The 19,799-nt window shown below is 44.5% G+C and overlaps 1 protein-coding gene across 1 annotated transcript in view; it reads right to left on the minus strand.

Moving 5' to 3' along the window:
* Window positions 1-9,617: 9,617 nt before the first annotated feature.
* IKBKE (inhibitor of nuclear factor kappa B kinase subunit epsilon) overlaps window positions 9,618-19,799 on the minus strand; it is a 32,862-nt gene continuing 22,680 nt past the window's right edge. Inside the window, exons 16-20 of the mRNA XM_054024925.1 lie at window positions 19,641-19,742; window positions 15,291-15,387; window positions 14,178-14,290; window positions 12,568-12,639; window positions 9,618-11,564 (exon numbers count right to left, since the gene is read on the minus strand). Coding sequence (XP_053880900.1) covers window positions 11,531-11,564; window positions 12,568-12,639; window positions 14,178-14,290; window positions 15,291-15,387; window positions 19,641-19,742 — 418 coding nt within the window. The 3' untranslated portion in view covers window positions 9,618-11,530. The remainder of the gene's footprint in view (window positions 11,565-12,567; window positions 12,640-14,177; window positions 14,291-15,290; window positions 15,388-19,640; window positions 19,743-19,799) is intronic.

Genomic DNA, 19,799 nt, shown 5'->3' on the forward strand with positions numbered 1-19,799 from the left:
CAAAAAGCCAATCATACCATTAAATGTAATATCGTACCTTCTGCAGCGCTTCTTGACCAGGGAACATCATGCACTTCCTAAACATCAATGAGGGTTCAGTAAGTGCCCATGAGCCAGCTATTGTCCCCATTTTACAGATAGGAATACTGAGGTACAGAGAGAGAGAGAGTAATTAGGTCAAGGTTTTCAAAAATGACTAATTATTTTGGGTGCTTCAGTTTTTGGGTGTTCAGCGAGAGAGAGGCTAAAAAAGTCTGATTTTCAGAAGGTGAATGGCTCCACAATTTCTGAAATTCAGGACCTTTTAAGGCATCTAAAGTTGGATGTTTAAATGAGAGGTTTAAAATTGCTAGACTCATCTGAAAATTTCAGCCAAGGTCACATGCCAAGTGAGCAGTAGAGCAGGGAACTGAATTGGGTCTTCCAGGTCCCAAGTCATTGCCCTATCCCAGCACCACCCTCTCTCTCTCTTTCTGGCACAAGGACTCTCATACAGGTGTAAAACTGGTGCAACTTCAATGGTGTTACTTCTAAATAATTTTCAGTGAGTTACATGGGTTCCAATGTGAGAAGAATCAGGTCAATAATGCAAAGAGATAATAGCTTTTCATTTGCTGTCCTGGAGCAAAATTTGAGTTCTTAAGTATGTCTGTTTCACAAGTGAGCGAGGGATGAACCAGAGATATTTAAATCCAAAAAGTACTGGATCTGGGTTACAAGCTAATAGTGCCACAATAGAATGGAGATAGCATGAGGTTAACACTCAAGTCAGTTATCAAACAGCAGTCCAGCTTGCAAAATTCTAGTTTCATTCCTCATTTCAGCACAAAGTTGTTTGTTTTGCTTTTGCCTTTTAAGGTCTCTTCTTCACAATGTTCAGGATCCTGGGTTGTTTTAATATAATCACAGCCCGCTCTTTTCTATGAAATTGAGGGCTGCATTTTACTGAAGTGACAGTTATAATGCAGCTGCAGCCCACACACCCACCCACACACACCAGTAAGAGGAGAGAATGGAAGAATATTTGTGACAGGCAAATGCATGTTATGTCAAGGCTTCTTCATCAGGGATTTTTAATTCAAGGTTATGTGGGATTTGAAAAAACAAAACAAAACAGAACTTCAAATAAAAATACATGGGCCCCAGGGAGAGTCCATCCAAAAGTTTTGCTTCATATACAATTATGTGACGATTCCCCATTGGATTCTGGGTCTGTTCCAATTACATGCATCCATTATACTTACAGGGCTGCTGGACTAGAAGAACTCACTTTCTCACGCATTTCTTGTCCTGTCAACATCTAGTCCCATGATCTGCACACAGGACCAAGACTCAGGAATTCTTGAGTTCCAATCTTGTTCTGATACCGACTTTGTGACCTTGCACAGATCACATAACCTCTCTGCCTTAGTTTCCCTATCAGTAAAATGGGGATATTTACTTAACTTGAAGATGGAGGACTGAGAGAGTTAATATTTGTGACGTGCTATGTATTCTTCTGCATATTTAAACAGAGCTACCATTATATACACACAAATTGCTTTCCCCCAACTAAAATGCAGCAACCTCTGAGATGAGACTTTGCAGCTGTTTAACAACCATGCAACTGTTTAGGGCAAAACACCATTAACTAGGTGGAACTGCAGGTGGAATTTAGATAGGCCCAACGCTCTTCCCTCTGCACAGCTCCAAAACCAACAGCAGAATTTATTCCTGGGAAAACTGTTTGAACATAACACGGTGTTTCCCCGTTTGCTTTTCAGTACAGTGAGCAAATGCTGGATGTTGTTGCTAACGTTGCTAACATTTTATTTATGAAGCACTCTCCTGCCCCTCCACCAAAGGAAGTTGTCTATAACAGAGCTGGGTGAGATTTTCTGAACAAATAGTTTATTTGCCAAGAAATACAGTTTCAGGTTCACCCAAACTATTTGCAAATTCAGGTCAAATTAGGTGAATAGTTTTGGCCGCAAATTTTTTTTTTTGGGGGGGGGGGAGAGGGGGTAAGTCAAAAACTTCTCATTTGAAAGTGCCATCTAGTTAAAAAAATTAGCTAGATTTACTTGCCAGAAAGAATAAGACACCCCAAAACAAAACAAAAGAATAAAAATACACGTCGGGTCAAACACGTTTTGTTCGAACCAAATTGAAGTTAATTTAATTTTGAACACTGAACAAAAGAAGTCAAGTGTTTGCTCAGCTCTGATCTGTGAATGTCTCCTATCATGTCACAACCCTCCTAATGCGGATCTAAATGTTTGCTTGGCAGGTATTAATCCATAGCCAATATACCTGTAAAAAGCGGTATTTTTTGTTTGTTTCCACTAGCAAAAAATGCATATTCAGCTGCTGGACAACAAAACACTTCCGCTCACTATGGACCGATACAGCTTGTTAAAGGACTATTTGCCACAAGAGCAGATTAATAAATGAACCTTCACTTGAGAGAAAGCCGTAGACACGCTTAAGACATTGACTACCTATCCTGAACATTAAATACAACTATCATCTTACTTACCCCTCTACCTTACGGAGCAAGCAGAATATCAGGGCCTGTCCCGCAATCCACCATTACTGTATTGTGGTGTGTTGACATATTGTGGTCACTGTATCAACATGTTTATAATGTGAACTTTCAGGGGGCTGAAATACATGCTCAGAGTAAAAGTCACTGCCCACCAGGAGCCCACAATTGGTTATATGCATCAGAAGGTGGCAATTCAGACAGCTTCCGACCTTTCACCCACCTCTACCCTGGGTTTTTTTACACTCTACTTTGGGTGCCTCTTTAGCTGCCAACTGTTTGTGTGTCAGGCTCAGACCGTTCCAGCTGACACAGGGTGTGCATGGTTGCATGCGTGTTCTGAGCACAGATAGGTGCAGGACAAAGCCTAAATCCATTTGAGAGGATTAAAGTTGTTTTGGTCAATTGCTCCTCTGCCATAAACCCAGGGGGACAGTGTCACTTTCAAATGGTTTCACAGTCTGAGACAAAACAAGAACTTGGGGGATTCCCCAGTTGCTTTTGGATTCAGTGTGTTAGTGGTTCTCGCCAGAGGAAATTCCCTGTGCATACCGGAAGGGACCACCCTTATTGCCTTTTTATACCATTTAATAGCACATGCCTAGACATAGGCTGGAAGAGGCAGGCTACAGGAAATTTTGCAGAGGCGGGGTTCCACCAGAGAAGCTGATCCTCCCTTTGGAGGAAAGTCCCCTTACATCACAACAGAAAACCTTCTACCTACAGGTCATGCGCGTGTGCAGTGTATTGCGTGTGTCTGATTCCGCCGCGTCAGCTCTTGTGGCCAAGGAGTGGGAAAGTTTGCACACTATGTAATAATGGTGCACAAAGGGGTGAAGACAACAAATCCATATTTGTGGCAGGAACACAAAGTGTAGAAGTCCGTGAGTTCCAAGGAGAAATGGCAGAGTGCGATCATTTGGATGGGCTTCTCAAAAGCGCTTGGAGCTGGCCTCACTTTGTTCCTTTAGAAAATCAATACCTGATTTCATAGATGAGCGCTTTTGAAAATCTCATCTTGTGCGTTCAAACTTTGAGGAGCAGAAAGGACTTCACACTCTTGGGAAGAAGGATGTTTCTGAGAGCAAAGCATGAGACTAGGTCAGGACACCTGGGCTCTACTCCCAGCTGTGCCATGGAATCCATGTGACACCTCAGGCAAGTCACCTAACACACTGCCTCAGCTTCCCCATCAGTAAAATGGGGACTCAGAGCAGATCAGTGTGGCTACATTAATGAATGTTTTTTACACATTTCCAAGCCCTGGGCTGCAAGGTGCTACAGAAATGCAAAATAGTTTTGTATGGGACTGAGCAGGAAAAAAAATCCCTTTCCTCCCACTTAGTTATTAAAATGCAGCATTAAAAAAAAGCAGGTTTTTGGATAGTGTCTTTAAATTGCTAAGTTAAGCTTGCATAGGGATACAGCCTAGGGCTTGCAAGAGGACAGCATTAGCCATTCTAGAGTACTTGGGGAAAAAAACAAGCTCGCTGCTCTTTTCCCAACCTCCTGGACTGGACAGCTACAGTCTATTAAGTGCGATTTTGCAGAAAAGAGGATACAGTTTCTTCCCTAGAAAAATGTTTCCATTTTCATTAGTCAGCAGGTTTGTACAGGCCAGGAAAAGGCTGGTTAGAAACAGTGGTTAACCTAGCCCAAATAACCTTTAGGAACCAGTGCATCTCATCTTCCGACACTGAAAATCATGAGGTGACCGTTAAAAGATATAAATGAGACAGATACACACACACACACACCTCCCACCCCCCAGCTCTCTCTCTCTTTTTTTTTTAAATGAATAAAAGATCTATGGGGTCAGTTGATTTTTGTTTGAGCGATTCCAAACACAAGGGGTGAAATTCTGGCCCTACGGAAAGCAACGGGAAGTTTGCCAACACCTTCAGTGAGGCCAGAGTTCACCCCAGCAGCTTGAGATGGTGGGGGACGGGGATGGGGGCAGGAGGGAGTGAAAGAAGCCTTCTATATCAAGGGTTAACATAAGAAAATTACAAGCCAAATAATTTTGGCAGGAGGATTTCTGTTTCATGTTGATCCAGGGAGTTCTGTCTAACTGCTGTTTCATGGCAGTTTAAACAGGACAAGAGCTGTTAGTGCAGCCCTGCAGGAAGTTTGCCAAAAAAGCCCAACGAATTCCTGGTCCGAACCCCAGCTGGTGTCAATCAATGCCACTCCATTGAAGTCAAAGGAGCTGTGCTAATTTACCCCAGCTCAGCTTCTGGTCCTCTGCTCCTCCAAGAGCTTTAAGTATGTTTAAGGCTGACTGAAATATAAATGCTAGCTTATAAATTAGGAGGTTCTTAGAAAATAATTTGCGGGTAAGGTTTTTTAAACAGGGCCTCATTCCCAGTGCGTTCATGATCGCAAGTGGTTTGGTTTGAGAGCTGGGTATTTAAAATCGGAACGTAAAGGGAACGTTTAGATTCTATGCCAGATTTCACTTGGTGTATATGACTTTTTCCCTCCAGAAGTCTCTAGAGATACTTCTTATACCTACCACCACGATCTTTGCAGAAGCGTTATGTTAATACGGTTTAAATTGTTTGTTGTCTACTTAAGTCTGAAACATTAAACGGATTTCAGTTCAATTTGATTTTAGCCCCAGATTTTCCAATAGTGGCCACTAAATTTTTGATTCCTCATTTCTGAGGAATTCAACCAAACCCAGGGGCTGACTTTGTGGATACTGAACACCCACAATTCCCACTGAAAACAACGGCAGTTCAGCACATCTGAAAGAACAGACCCTAGATGTCTCAAGCGTTCGGATGGATGGTCCAGTGGTTAGGGCACTAGCCTAGGACTTGGGTTCAAATCCTTACCCCACCTCAGCCTTCCTGTGTGAGCATGAACGAGTCACAGCCTCTCCATGCCTCCCGTTCCCATTTGTGCAATAGCACTGCCCTGCCTCCTAGGAGTGCGTGATGACAAACCCATTAAAGATTATGAGGATCTCAAATCCTATGTGATGGGGGCCATGCAAGTGCCTTAGACACCCAAAACCTGGGGCACTTTAAAAGCCAACATTTTCAGAAGTGGCCCCCAACCTTAATTTCTCCCCTGCAAAGTAGAGTTTGGGGCTCATTTTATGCATGTTGTGGGCCCCAGATTAAATTTTTTTTAAAAAGATTTATCCTTCAGGGATCACGTTTGCATCAAGGAAGCAAAACAAGCCCTTGTGATGTGACCACTGCATATTAAACTGACCTTAACGAATACTCACTTTTACTATGTGCTACCCACACCAACTGCTGTCCTCACATTTTGTCCTTTGCTATTTACTTCGACTGTAAACGCTAAAGCAGGAACTGTGTGTGTGCACATCACACACACACACACACACCCTAGCGCAACGAGGCCTAATCCCTGATCGGGGCTTCTGGGTGCTACCACAATACATGTATTTAATAATAATAAGCAGCCAAAAGAAAACCAAGTAGAAAACTTCCCACCTTGGTCCCCAGCCCAGTCCTATGGCCCCGGAGGTTTGGATCCTGATTTCTTCCTAATACATCTATCCAACTCTATCCCCAAAGAAACCTCTTTATAGTCCTTCCCTCAACTGGTTGTTCAAAAAGTGGGGTATGCAGATCTGAGATTAACCTCTTGTTAACCAGGGACCAGCCCCGTGCACGTACACATCATGTGCAACAGTAATAACAGCTAGTGTTTAGCCTCCCCAAGCAGGTAGCAAAAAAATAAAAATAAAATAAAAAGCCCCCATCCGGTACAAGGATAGTGGAGGCTTATCAAGACTGTGAGGCTATTAATTTATCTAAAGGTTGACACCACCCTATTGTCAGGGGGTGAAGGATATACTCAGGGCTTAGAGTCTGAGCTTAAGCAGCACTTTGGGACCGTTCAGTTTCTTTAAATCATAATGACAAAGTAACCTGTCAGGCTGCCTGAGCCCAAGGACGTGACTGCTCGAAGGACGCAAGAGTCAATGCTCTGGAACCAAAACATTCACTCAGGGGGTTGAGGTTTGACAGTGGGGTTTACCGTTGATTGTTTAGCAAACAAATGGTTAGCCACAGAAAACGCACTGGAAAGGGAATTGCAGGAGAGGTGAAAGAAAGAGAAGAAACAGCTTTTTACAGATCTGCTGCGACAGTCATTCTTGGTATCCTGTTTGCTATTAATTCAGACATTCATGCTTGGATAGCAGCCCCGCTTCTTTTTCTATATGTGGGATCAGCACATCGGCTGGAAAGTATGAACAACCACAAGCATTTTGCACTTTTCCAGTGCCTTGATCAGAAGCTCTCAAAGCACTTGGACTCAATTTCCTGGGGCAGCCCAGTATTGCTATTGTCACTACGTAGGTGTAGATGATGCTGAAGCCCAGGAAAGTGAAGTGACTTGCTTAAGGTAAAATCAAATCCACTAGGATTCAGGAATCTTAGCTCTCAAATCCCTTTCTCTGGTAACCCAGTCCCATAATCAGACCCAATGCTAGGAACAGAAGTCAGATGTCTTGGTTCCTAGTCCCTCGCTCTGAGCACGTGATCCAATGCTATGTTCAAGAACTGGAAATAGAACCCAGGAGTCCTGGCTCCCTGTCCCCTGCTGTAACCATTGGATACTACTTCCTCCCTTAAAAGTATCAAGTTAGTCATATTTTTAAAATGTTAATAGCTTCAATAATAATCAAAACTAGCAAGAAATATTATCAAGGGGCAGGGACTGACAAACACATTGAAACATTAAGTTTCATAAGTGTGAAACTTTCCTCCAACAAAGTTTCTCTTTCTGAAAAAAGAACAGGAGTACTTGTGGCACCCTTAATCTTGGGAAACTGACAAGGAAGCTTGACACAGAGGGGCTGTTCTACTCCATCATGTCTTTGAAACACTCAGCTTGCCCTGACTTGTAACACATCTTACACCAGTACGCAGTGAAGGGAAAACCCACAACCACAAGGCAACTACGGTTTTACTAGACATGAAGATTAATTACCGGCAGTGCTGGTACAAAAGCACCTATTTGCATTGTGAAAGAGTCAGAGGCCCACTGAGCCAAATGTTGTAGGCATCCACTCAGAGGCAGTCCTTGCCCCGAGGAGTTTGCAATTTGAATAGACAGGCTTGGAAGGGAAGAAAAGGGAAGTGACTTACCCAAGGTCATCCAGCAAGCCCGTGGCACAGCCAGGAATAGAATCCAGGTCTCCTGGCTTCCTGCCCAGTACCCTACCCTCTTTATCACATGGTCTCTCCACTTACCATTGCTAAATGGCTATAAGTACAAGTAGTGCAATGAGCCTGCGTTTCCCACTAGAGACGCCTGGACACCTTCTACATTGTATCATTAGCATAGTTCCCTTTTTGTAACATGAAAAGTAGGAGTCTAGGGGGCATAGGCAGTGATTTATCTATAAGTGTGAGTGGGGCGGGAAGGGAGAGAGAGCACCAGGGGAATTCCCTCCCCTTTTAAATGCTCAGCTCCCAGGTTCTAAATAGCCACCTCTCAGACATGGATTGCATTTGCAACCCCACTCCCCTCCCACTTTCTGTGAGCGGCATCATCACTCAGTTTAGCTCCATTTGCAGCTTGGAGACCTTTATCTGGGTCTCTCTGCTCCCCTCCGCTGGGGGTTTCACCCATAAATCACCCAGCGGGAAGATGGAAAAGGGAAAAGGGAAAAGACAGCGCACCTGACTCTGCTTGCAAATAGCTTCTTGATATCATCTAATGTTTGCCCCCTGGAGAGTCTAAGCTTCCTATATCATCACCACCTGACACACTGCTGCCAGCAAACAGCTGAGTCAGCGGATAACGGCTAAGGATTACAACCCCTCGTAAAGCCCAACGTTAAAAATGGTAGGAAGTTTGGGGCATAACAAATACTGGAGGCAAAGCATTTGGAACCAGCATTGACTTAGAGCAATAGGGATTTTGAATAGATCTCATGTTTTTCCTGGCCTACAATTATATGGGAATTAACTCCCTTCTCCCTCAGTCCCAGCTCTCCTAGACCAACACAGGCAAAGGGCTGTGGCTGTCCTCACACACAAAGCAGCAGTGGTATCTTCAAACGGCTCCACTGGTTCAGCATTCATTTCAGGCATCAGCTCAGAACTGCCCTGTTTTAAGTCCGCCACAAACTCACTCCAGCCAACCGCATGGACTTGGCCTCTCCTACTTCTCTGCCTGCTCAATTGGCACTGGCCTCATCTTTGCATTCCCTCCCCTCCCCCCCAATGCTGTCGGTGCGAGAGCCTTCTCCTCAGAGGCTCCTGCCATAGAACAGCTTGCCTCTGTCTCTGTGACCCATAGATAACTCCATTTCAAAACTCAGAAGATGACAAATGGTCCCTTCTTTGCTTATACCTATTCAGTCTCTCAACCAAGATCAGGGAACCCTTGTGCTAGATGTTGCATGGACACATCAGAGACAGTCCCTGCCACAAAGAGTTTAGGATCCAAACAGACAGAACAAAGAGTGAGAGAAGGGAATCAGTTGCATGAATAGATTTTTCTATTCACACCCAGCAGGCCAGTGGCAGAGGCAGGAATAGAGCCCAGCCCAGTGCTCTAGCCACTAGGTCATGTGTCCACAAGGCCCCAGTCTCTATTATTCTGGGATAAACTTAATCCCTAAAGGCCTGCTGAGGATCAGCAATAAATCAAGCTATAGAACATGCAAACCATCGGTTTCTCCTTTACAAATGCAGTCACATTTTATAATGAACTCTGCGCACAGCAACACGAAACACTCAGCGTTCGTTCTGTTCTCAGGTGGATTTATCTTCAAAACCATGCCTGAAAATTATGGCTTGGATCCTGCACTCTGGCGCATGCAGGCAGACCCCTGTGCCCATGCAGAATCCCACTGAAGAACATGGAGTTTGGCCAAGCAGGATGGGGGCCTGTGCATAAGGACACCTTTGCATCCACTGTCAAAGCGCATTATCTCCCTAATGAAAGCTAACAAAACGCTTTTCTGGAACGCTGCAGTCAGATTTACTGGGAGTCTGGGACTGTCCAGATCTGCAAACTCCAGACGCACAATTCTGCATGTTGGAGCCGAGGCTTTATAAATAGCCCTACGAATCATTTCTGTAACAAAACACCATTTCTGTAACCATTTTATTCCATTATCATGTGGACGTTAACACACCACAGACATGACCAAGCAAACGAGTTCCATTTACAAGTTGTTCTCCAAACAAACCAGACCATTCCTGTGTTTACATTTGGTTTGCATTAAAGAGATGCCTTCTCTGCATCAAATACACTGTCAGATCCAGATCAACTGTACCACCAAATACGCTTGGATCACTGATTATTTGAGTAATCAGAGTCAAGGGACAGGGAGCCAAGAGGGTACCAGGGCAGTGTATTAGAAAAGAAGGTTTAGAGAGTGAAGCATTCGGGTAGTCAGTGTTCTGCTATCACATACATGGGACCTAGATACACACACACACACACACACACACACACAGCTCTCATTAACTCTGGTAGCAGTTAAAAGCGGAGACTCAAGAAAGAAGAGATTCCTGATCGAAAACAAGATTGAAATTCATAGGGCCAGATCATGAAGCTGGTGTAGATCAGTGAAGCTCCAATGGAGACACCAGCTGTGAATCTGGCCCATGTGGCCAAGGAATGATAACACTTAGTGAGTAGTGAAATTATTCCAGAAAGAGTTATTTTTATACCATCTGTTTCATGTGTATAGCTTTCTGTGAATAAATGTTCAATGGTGCCTAAGTGATTTAGGAACCAAAGCCCAGTTGTCAAGAGTGACTCGGGCACTTAAGAGCTTGAAGTTCCATTAACTTTCAATAAGATTCAGGCTCCCAAGTGCCCAAGTCCCTTTTGAAAATATAATTTAGGTCTCCAAGTCACTTTTGAACGTTTTTCACTTTGTCCCTTCTGGGATGCCAATCTAACAAATTTAAATTAAATCGCCAATAAGCCAATCGGACCAGCGTTCTCTGGAATAATTCAGCATTTTACAGCTAGATCAGCTGTCCGCTTGGCATTGACTTCCACGGCTCATCCCAAAACAAAAATCACCCTCTCTCACTTGTAAAGATGCGTTTGGATGCAGTCCATGGATGTCACGTTCAAGGATTTTACACAATATCTTTAATATGCAATTTCTCAGGGAGCGTGTGCGCGCATGTGCATATAAGCACAGAGTTCATGTATCGCTCTGGAAACGGACCTACAAGACACGGCAAGCGAAGCTTCCGATTGTTTCATATTCTTATGGCCATCGGTAATCAGAACATATGCGACTTAGGTGGAGAGGAAGTGACAGAACACAACCAGATGGTCCAGTCAGTCTCCAGCAGACAGCTGACAACAGCTATACTCCAAAGCGAAGCTCTTCGAAGATTTGGTGCTGTTGATTTCTGCATTGCCCATATTCCACCTTCTCCCAGTTGAAAGAGGGAATATTTCCATACTGGAGCAGATCTCTGATCCATTGAGTCCACTATCCTTCCTGCACATGGCTCACACTGGAAAGGACCCATGATGATCAAAATTGACAAGGATAAAGAACCCAGGAGATCATGCAATGGAAAAATCATCTTTCTGCTGGAGTCACAAATTACAGAGACTTCTGCTTGTATTCCATGGGTGGGAGAGATGTAAAGTGGCTTAAAGATGCTGATTTAATCTAACCCATTTCATCTAACAGAGCACGGCCTCCTTGATACAGGATGAAGTCAGCAATTCGATGGGAACAAGAAAGAAATGTAAAATACTGGAAACAATCCATTTTCTCAAAGGAAACCCAAACAGGGCAACGTCTGAACAACATTAGGGACACTGCCAGTATTCAAGCACTTGAGGTTTGCAGCCCAGGTAAGGCTAATGCTGGTGAACTGTGCCAAAGTGCTGGAGCAGAGAGGTAGGACAAGGTGATGTCTTTGAGCTGAAGTTCTCCATTGATCTTGACCCAAAGTGCGAGAGATAATTTAAAAACAAAAAACAAAACACTATTTCAGCAGCTCCAAATCCATCACATCTCCCTCAAACATCTGGAGCGGACACAACCCCACTTAACCTGTGGGAACAAAAATCAAAAGGTTTATACTAGAGAAGGACACAGCAACCTTTCTGGATTCATACACTCCTGAACTCTGGGGTGGAATTTGGATGTGGATCCAAACTTTTGCAGCTTGCTCCCACATCTCCTGAAATAAGCCATTCGTTCCGAAACACACCTGCTCTTTTCTTCTTCATTCACAGCCAGGACTATGGTGATAATGTAGTTAATGTCTCCCTCTAAATTCTAGCCTGAAACATATTGACATTTTGATTCTTATTATTCAGAAGGATTCATGGTAACTGAGGTGGTGTCATCTAGGGAGCAGGAGGTGAGTCTCCTGGGTTTTATTTCTGTCTCTGCCACTGACTTGCTGTGTGAGCCTAAGCAAGTCACTTAACCTTTCTCTGCCTCAGTTTCTCTATCTGTAAGCAGAGATGTATTTAATGTTGTTAAATCACTTTGTGATCCTCAGACCCAAAGACCAAGAGAAGTGCCAGATGTTCTTAGTAGTAGGAGGCTGATCTTACACTTAGCAAATGAGTTTGTAAAGAATTTCTGGATGAAACACTAAGTGCGTACAGGAAACACTTCAACCGTCACTGGAATACAGCCACTTCTGGGGTGGGAAAACAGCAACTGTTGAACAGTGCAGAGCAACAAAGGAAGAATGCGTGAAATGGCAGGGTGAAACGTAGGTAGGCACTCACATAAGCTAAGGTCAGGTATAACTTCAAAGGCAAATAAACTCTTTACTAAATTTACCTCTTGACCTAGAATTTCTGTAGTATTCTCCACTGTGAGAAATGGCTCAGTTGTCTGGCATAAAACTTTGTTGTAGACCTTATATCCCTTTATCTCATTACAGTACCAATGATCCACACTATTCCCCTGGTCAAATTCGTATCTGAGCCATCCCACGCTCCTCCCAGGCAGCAGGTTAAGCACTATCTAGACATCAGAGGAGGCAAGTAAATGCTCAGCTGAGTAGCTTTGCTGCACACAGAGCACTCTCTCTTACCGCTCAATGATGCTGTTGTTGCTCTGGAGGTCATTCGCTACCAGTTTCATTTGCTCCCGAAGCTCCTTCATTCTGATAAAGACACAAACAAGCCTCTTAACACACATGCTGTTTTGCTAGTGGGAGAGTTTCCTGCAGAAGGAAAGTGGAAGTCCTCTTCTCTTCAGCAAGTCCTCACCCTCAGGTAGGAGAACAGCGTGCGCAAAAGTAAATGGCTTAACATAGCAAAGAACACAAGAGAAACGTTCCCCAGCAGGAGGCATAATTAGGGCCCTACCAAATTCATGGCCAGGAAAAACGCATCATGGACCGTGAAATCCGGTCTTGTATGCTTTTACCCTATACTATAGAGATTTCACGAGGGAGACCAGCATTTCTTCAAACTGGGGGTCCTGACCCCAAAAGAAGTTTGCGGGGGGTTGCAAGATTATTTTAGGGGGGTTGCGGTATTGCCACCCTTACTTCTGAGCTGCCTTCAGAGCTGGGCAGCTGGAGAGGGGCGGCTGTTGGCCAAGCGGCCAGCTCTGAAGGCAGCACCCCGCCAGCAGCAGTGCAGAAGTAAGAGTGGCAATACCATACCGTGCCATCCTTATTTCTGTGCTGCTGCTGCTGGAGGTAGTTCTGCTTCAGAGCTGGGCTCCCGACCAGCAGTCGCTGCTCTCCAGCCACCCAGCTCTGAAGGCAGCGCCACCAGCAGCAGTGCAGAAGTAAGGGTAGCAGTTCCACAACCCCCGTACAATAACCTTGCGACCCCCCTCCCCACAACTCCTTTTTGGGTCAGGCCCCCTACAATTACAGCACTGTGAAATTTCAGATTTAAATATCTGAAATCATGACATTGACGATTTTTAAAGTCGTATGGCCGTGAAATTGACCAAAATGGGCCTTGAATTTGGTAGGGCCCTAGGTATAAGGCAGTCCTGTGAGTACCAAGCACAGAGCTCCCCTGCTCAGACACGCCCCCATTCTGAGTAGCAAGTAGCTATTCTGGAGTTTCCTGCATTGCTTCTGAGAGCTCAACTTGGCCTGCAGTCCCCTCCTCCCTCAACCCCTGTGCAGCTGTGGAAGGGATAGAAAGCCGGTTAACGCTATCTGCTAGAGAACAAACAAGGTCTCCCTGCTCCTTCAAGTTCTTAAGCCTGCTCTGTTCTGATACCCACACCTAAAATCACCACCACCCCCCTTCATATTAAGGTTCCTTTTATGAACAGTTCACAAAGGGTTAACAGCGGTCTGAATACACGGTTTATCAATTGTTGTAGAGTCCAACAGGCTGCTTACAGCCACAGCTTATAACCATCTATAAAGTCTTCTCCTGATGGACGCCGAACCATTTATAAACACATACATGTCTAACATGATATTTGTTAACCCCTCAAACCATTTATTAATGGAACCTTAATATAAAGGGGGACCATGAACTCTCACATGGCTGGTAGTGGTCCCTAGCCCAAGCCCAAACCAACCATAGCTCGGCTCTGGGGAAGTTTATGATTCAGGCCTATTCCTAGGCATAAGGGAACTCGTAATGGTGCACACAGCTTGGGTCCTTCCCATTGGTTCTGGACATGTTCCAGCTCCCTTCTCTCCTGTCACCCACCTGGACTCACCTAAGTACCATCTCCTGATCGACTAGATTCATGTAAATTGGTGGGGGAGCAGAAGAGACCTGGGTCAAATTTGGTTTCTCCCACAGGATTCTCTGAGGTAATCTGTCCAAAGCCTGTGAAGGAGAAAGAAACTTTACAGCCTGCAAATGACATACTATTTCCTATATTTAACTCTAGCATCTTTGATGCTTAGAGGTTTTAATAGCAAGGGGGTTTTAAACGCTGAAGTAGAGTGATGTGCAGATAACCAGGGCCATCACATAAACCTCTCCAGGGAAAGCAAAATAAAAATAGCAGATGGACCAGGGCACCTGTTATGTGTCTACATCATAAAGTACCAGAGAATGCATCCTAAAAACCACTAGGCAGCTCATCATGTTTATAACTGTTGCCACTTCCAGTTTATTACAGTCTAAAGTAACTACCACTAGGCAGCTATTCACTTGAAGGAGGGGTGTTCATTGTTTCCTGTCCACTGGGCACCCAGGACCTGCCATGACATAACCTGTTCAGTTAAGAGATCAACACATCATACTCGACCATTAGTTACACAGAAATTTGGCAGGGTGTTAATGAAAGTCTCAATGAGGCAAAAAAACCACAAGAGTCATCAGAAGAAGCGTCACCCTCATGAGATTACAGATTGTATGTTGTAGCGTATAGGATATGGGCCCAGCACCTATACTCACTGGGACAATAACTTGTTAGCAGCAAATTAAGTCACTGCTAAAAATGTTTTTTGAAGAAGTGCGAGCGTCTTGCAGACTAGTAGTCTGAACACAGGATTGGGGCCAGGAATGAGTGCATTCTAACCCCAATGCTGACACCAACTCACTGTGTGACTTTGGGCAAGTCACTTGGGATCAAATTTTCAAAAGCACTTAAGTGCCACAAGAGCCAAGGTCCCATTGACTTTTGAAAGTGTTACCCACTTCACCTTGCTCTTCTGCAGGTTTTCCCCACCTATAAAATGAAGACTACTTAGTATCACAGGGGATTTGTGAGCACTTTGAAATTTACAAGTGCAAGATACTAGCTTGATTTAAAAAAAAAAAAATCTACATTGTAGTATCCATCTTCTGAGCAGAGAGGGTTTTAGAATAAACACGGTACATTATGGAGGCACTCCTGGCATCCCATCATCTCCACATTACAAGCGGCTATAGAGTTGCTGAGTTTCTTCAAATGTTCTCTCATCTCCCAAACGTCCCTATTGAGAAAAAAACAACAAAACAAACAAAAACTCCAGTCAAATATTTGGTAAGAATGAGAACTTTGATTTTTTTCCCCCCTTCTGAAAACCATGTTGGATTTGGGTTAAAATCCTACAGGGAAGCAGATGAATGGCTCTTGGTGTCACACCCATGTTATAATTACAGTTGTGCCTCTATTGTTCTTAGGCAAGGCTGTCCAAAGAGCACTAGCAGTAAACGAATGGGGAAAATGTACCCTGTGTGGAGGGTGCACACACCTGGTGCCAAAATTCACTGTAAAAGGCTATTTAAATTTGTAATTAACAATGGCTGTTCTCCTTTCTCTGTGCCTGATCCAGTAGAAAGACTCCCTTTGTCTTCAGTGGGCTTTAGATCAGGCCCTATGTGCTTAATTCCCACACAGACAATAAAAGAAAAATAGGCATTGCCTAAAAGTAACGACTGCACTTCTGTAGCAGCCACGAGTCTCCAAGCAATACACTAAACCTTACTATAGGGAGGTCAACATTACAGCTGAGGAATTCAAAGCACAGAGAAGTGAAGTGACTTGCCTGAAGTCACACAGCACATCGGTGGCTGAGCTGGGAATAGCACCTTAGGGTGGTCTACACCGCACATTAAACCAGGGCTCTGACTCAGATTTGAGCCCAAGCCCTGCTTCCGTCCACACACAGATGAGTCTGACTTGGGTCAGCAAGCACTTACGACCTGGGTCCTAGGACCCTACTAGGGGGGAGGGTCAGAGCCAGAGTCCTACCATGACTTGGGGTCAAGCCCTGTCATTTTGCAATGTGGACTCCAGTCAGGCTGCAAACCCAAGTCAGAAGGGCTGAGTAGTGCGCTATAGAGGCGTCAGCACAGCTGTGAGACCCAGCTCCAGCGACTGTAAACCCAGGTTAACAATGCAGTGTAGATGCTCAAACACAGGCTTGGAAACACCTAGTGCACAAGCCTGGGTTCCACAGACCCAGTTTCATGAGGCAGTATAGACATACCCTTAGCGTCCTGATTTCTGGGTCCCTATTTTAGGGCCAAATATAGCTTACCCTATTCCTGTATTATTAGTAGCAGTTTTATGGTAAGGCGTAGAGGCCCCAGTCAAGGATCAGAGTTTTGTTACGCTAGGCACTGTGCAGACAAGAAACTAGACCAGTCCCTGCCCCAAAGAGCTCAGATCACTCCCAGTCAGTGGGATCACTTGTTTGATCAGAACAATTAGCATTGAGTCATGAGACCCTCTCCAATGGAGCCGTCACACATCTGGGGTGAACAGAGCTCAATATTTGGTCAGAGCAACAGCTGCCACGTGCAGATTACCAACAGCGTCACTGGTGTGTTTCAGACCAAGAACCTGTCTACAATCTTGGGGGGACTCACCCTGTTGCCACCTGTGCTATGTGCCTGAGTGCAAAGGTGCCTCCCAGTGGACAGACGTGACGCAGATGAAACCCTCATCATTCTGGAAAGAGGTTGTACGTTTGTTTTGGCTTTATTTTTGTTCTTTGAAAGTCAACAGTGCAATCCCCAGAAAAGACCCATCACACCACAGAACCCCACCCACTAAACAAGGACAAATCCAAAACAAGCCAATTAGAAATGAAGTGAAAGTAAGAAACAACTCTGACCTCAAACTATAGAAATCGACCAGGAGAGAAAAGGAAAACAAGAGAAATCTTAAACAAAAAAACCCACTGCTCCCATGCAAATCCCACTTAAATCTAAATGAGACTAACATGTTGCAAAGGCCTCATACTGTCCCCTCTGCAAAGGGGTGAAGATCATCCTCAGAGAAAAAACTCCCACTGAAGTCAACAAGCAATTTAACTGCACAGGGAATGGGGACTCCAGGATTGCATCTATTATGTTCGAGAACTCCTTCCCCTACCACTGAAATGCAGCCACTTTTGGGGTACGGGATTGCAGCTAGTCAGAACTGCTGCACAGCACATGATTAGAAAAGGGTAGGGAAGGAGGGCACCTCAAGAGGTTGTCTAATCCAGTGGTTCGTGTACCCGTGGGGGTAAACCGAGATCTTCCTGGGGTACATCAGCTCATCTAGATATTTGCCTAGTTTTACAACAGGCTACATAAAAACCACTAGTGAAGTTGGTACAAACTAAAATTTCATACAGACCATGACTTGTTTATACTGCTCTATGTAATATACACTGAAATATAAGTACAATATTTATATTCCAATTGATTGATTTTATAATTATATGGTAGCAATGAGAAAATAAGCCATTTTTCAGTACTAGTGGCTGTTACACTTTTGTATTTTTATGTCTGATTTTTGTAAGCAACTAGTTAAGTGAGGTGAAACTCGGGGGTCCGCAAAGCAAATCAGACTCCTGAAAGGGGTACAATAGTCTGGAAAGGTTGAGAGCCACTGTTCTACTCTGTTTCTCCAAGGAGGTACTGTGTGCCTCCTGCCCAACAGTGTGGGGGGAAGAAAGAAAATGGTAGCCAAGGACACCAAGGCAGATGCTTGCTCCTGAAAAAGATGTCCTAGGGCTTTTTGAGATCCACTTACAGGAGGTTTGAGCTTCACTACCAGGCTTGTCCTAAAAGTTCCCCCACACAATAAATCTCACTGAACTCGATTCCACCTCAAACAGAGGGGCCAAACCAAAAGCAAGTTCTAATGCTAACGGTTAGAGAAAATCATTCCCACCCACACCTAAAGCCTTGGGGAGAAGATGCTCCACTTTAAAAGCAACTTTGCAATAAAAACCCAACCTCGGCAACAGCCACAGCTAAGTAACTCCACTTTTTTTGCTGTGGTAAGTCACTGTGCAGCACTCAATCACCACAGGGCAATTTGCTCTTTGCTGTATTCCCCAAACACCATTTAACATAAAATCATTCTTTGTAAGTGGCGCTCTCTGTCTTAATAGCAGCCTCGTTGTAGTACACGGAACCCTCCCGTTGAGTGAACAAAGAAATCAGCCACTTGAAGGGAAGCTGAGGCAGTTTGGCACTGGGAGGGATGGTCGGCTGGATTTTTTTATTTTAAAATGCTGCCGTGTGTGTTCCCCAATACAGAGGTGTGAGGGGACAGTCAGGGAAAATCACCCCCTTTTCTCTTCTCCCTCAACTCTGACTGATCAGCATTTACCCAGCCAGGGAATTAATTTTCTCTTCCTCTTACCCACTTGTAACTTTTTCCTGTGCTCTGGGTTATTACTTAGACCCTGGTCAGCCAATTGGACAGAGCACTGGACTGGGACTCTGGAGGCCTGGGTTCGGTTTCTGATTCTGCCTCTGCCACTGCCCTGCTGGCTGACCTTGGGCAAGCCACTTAACCGTTCCCAGGCCTCAGTTTCACCATCTGTAAAATGAGTATAGCGATATTGCCCTCCTTTGTAAATGTGCTTTGAAACCTACTGACGAAAAATGCTACATAAAAGAACTGGGTATTTATTATTACCCTGTAACAACTTACACACATGCTTAAGGCCTATTGACACCATAAATAGCCCCACTGATGTTACCTAGGGCCCTAGACTGTAAGCTCCTTCAGACAGGAAACAGGCAAATTAGCATAATAAAACATAGGCAATAGATTAGAACTAGAGGTGGATCCTCAAACCCCAGGATCCAAACTCCAGAGAGAAGCTTTGTCAGCCAAACCCAGACCCTGCATCCAAGCAATCCAAGGTTGGGGGGGTCAGAATCTGAATCTAAATTCAGTCTTTCCCCCTAGGGTTCAGGTTCTTTGGATTCAGACCACCACAGAAATAGATACAGGCTAGAACATGGATCCAGGAATCAGACTTGGGCTCGTCTCTGAATTACATCCGTCCACACTATTAGGAACATCACTGGCAGGGCCTCTCCACCATGCTTCTTAATAAGCTCTTCTACAGAGCAACGGCTGAGCAATTCTTGGCACAGGATAAAAACACAAGACAGGCAGTAGCAGCCCTGGAGGATTTCTTACTAGCTTTGTGACTTATTACGATTTCCTCCCCAACCCCAACGGGAGGTACTAGTAATATATCTTGAACCAAGCCCCACCATTAGCGTAATGTTTGGAGACCTTTAGGAGCTACAAGAGGTTCTCGGAGGGATGACTACATATTAGTGTTCACAGGAATCACAGCCCCTGCACCATGGTGATCCCAACCCACGACTATGAACACAGAGGCTGCTCCCAAAGTACCAGCTCTGCTTACATGGAAAACTAGAACCAGGATATCTGGTGTAACACACAGGACACAGGTGAAGAAGAGAGCACGGCCATTACCTAGTTATGTTCCCATGGATGGCCAGAATAGCTTGATATTTCTGTACGCAGTCCTCCTGGAAAATCGACAAGACCTTTTTGGCCAAATGCCCTAAATTCATCCTGAAAAGATTGGGGGAGAGGAAAAAGAAAATGAGCATTATTTGGGTGGGATTCAGT

The sequence above is a fragment of the Malaclemys terrapin genome, chromosome 4, assembly GCF_027887155.1.
Source record: "Malaclemys terrapin pileata isolate rMalTer1 chromosome 4, rMalTer1.hap1, whole genome shotgun sequence".
Lineage (NCBI taxonomy): Eukaryota > Metazoa > Chordata > Testudines > Emydidae > Malaclemys > Malaclemys terrapin.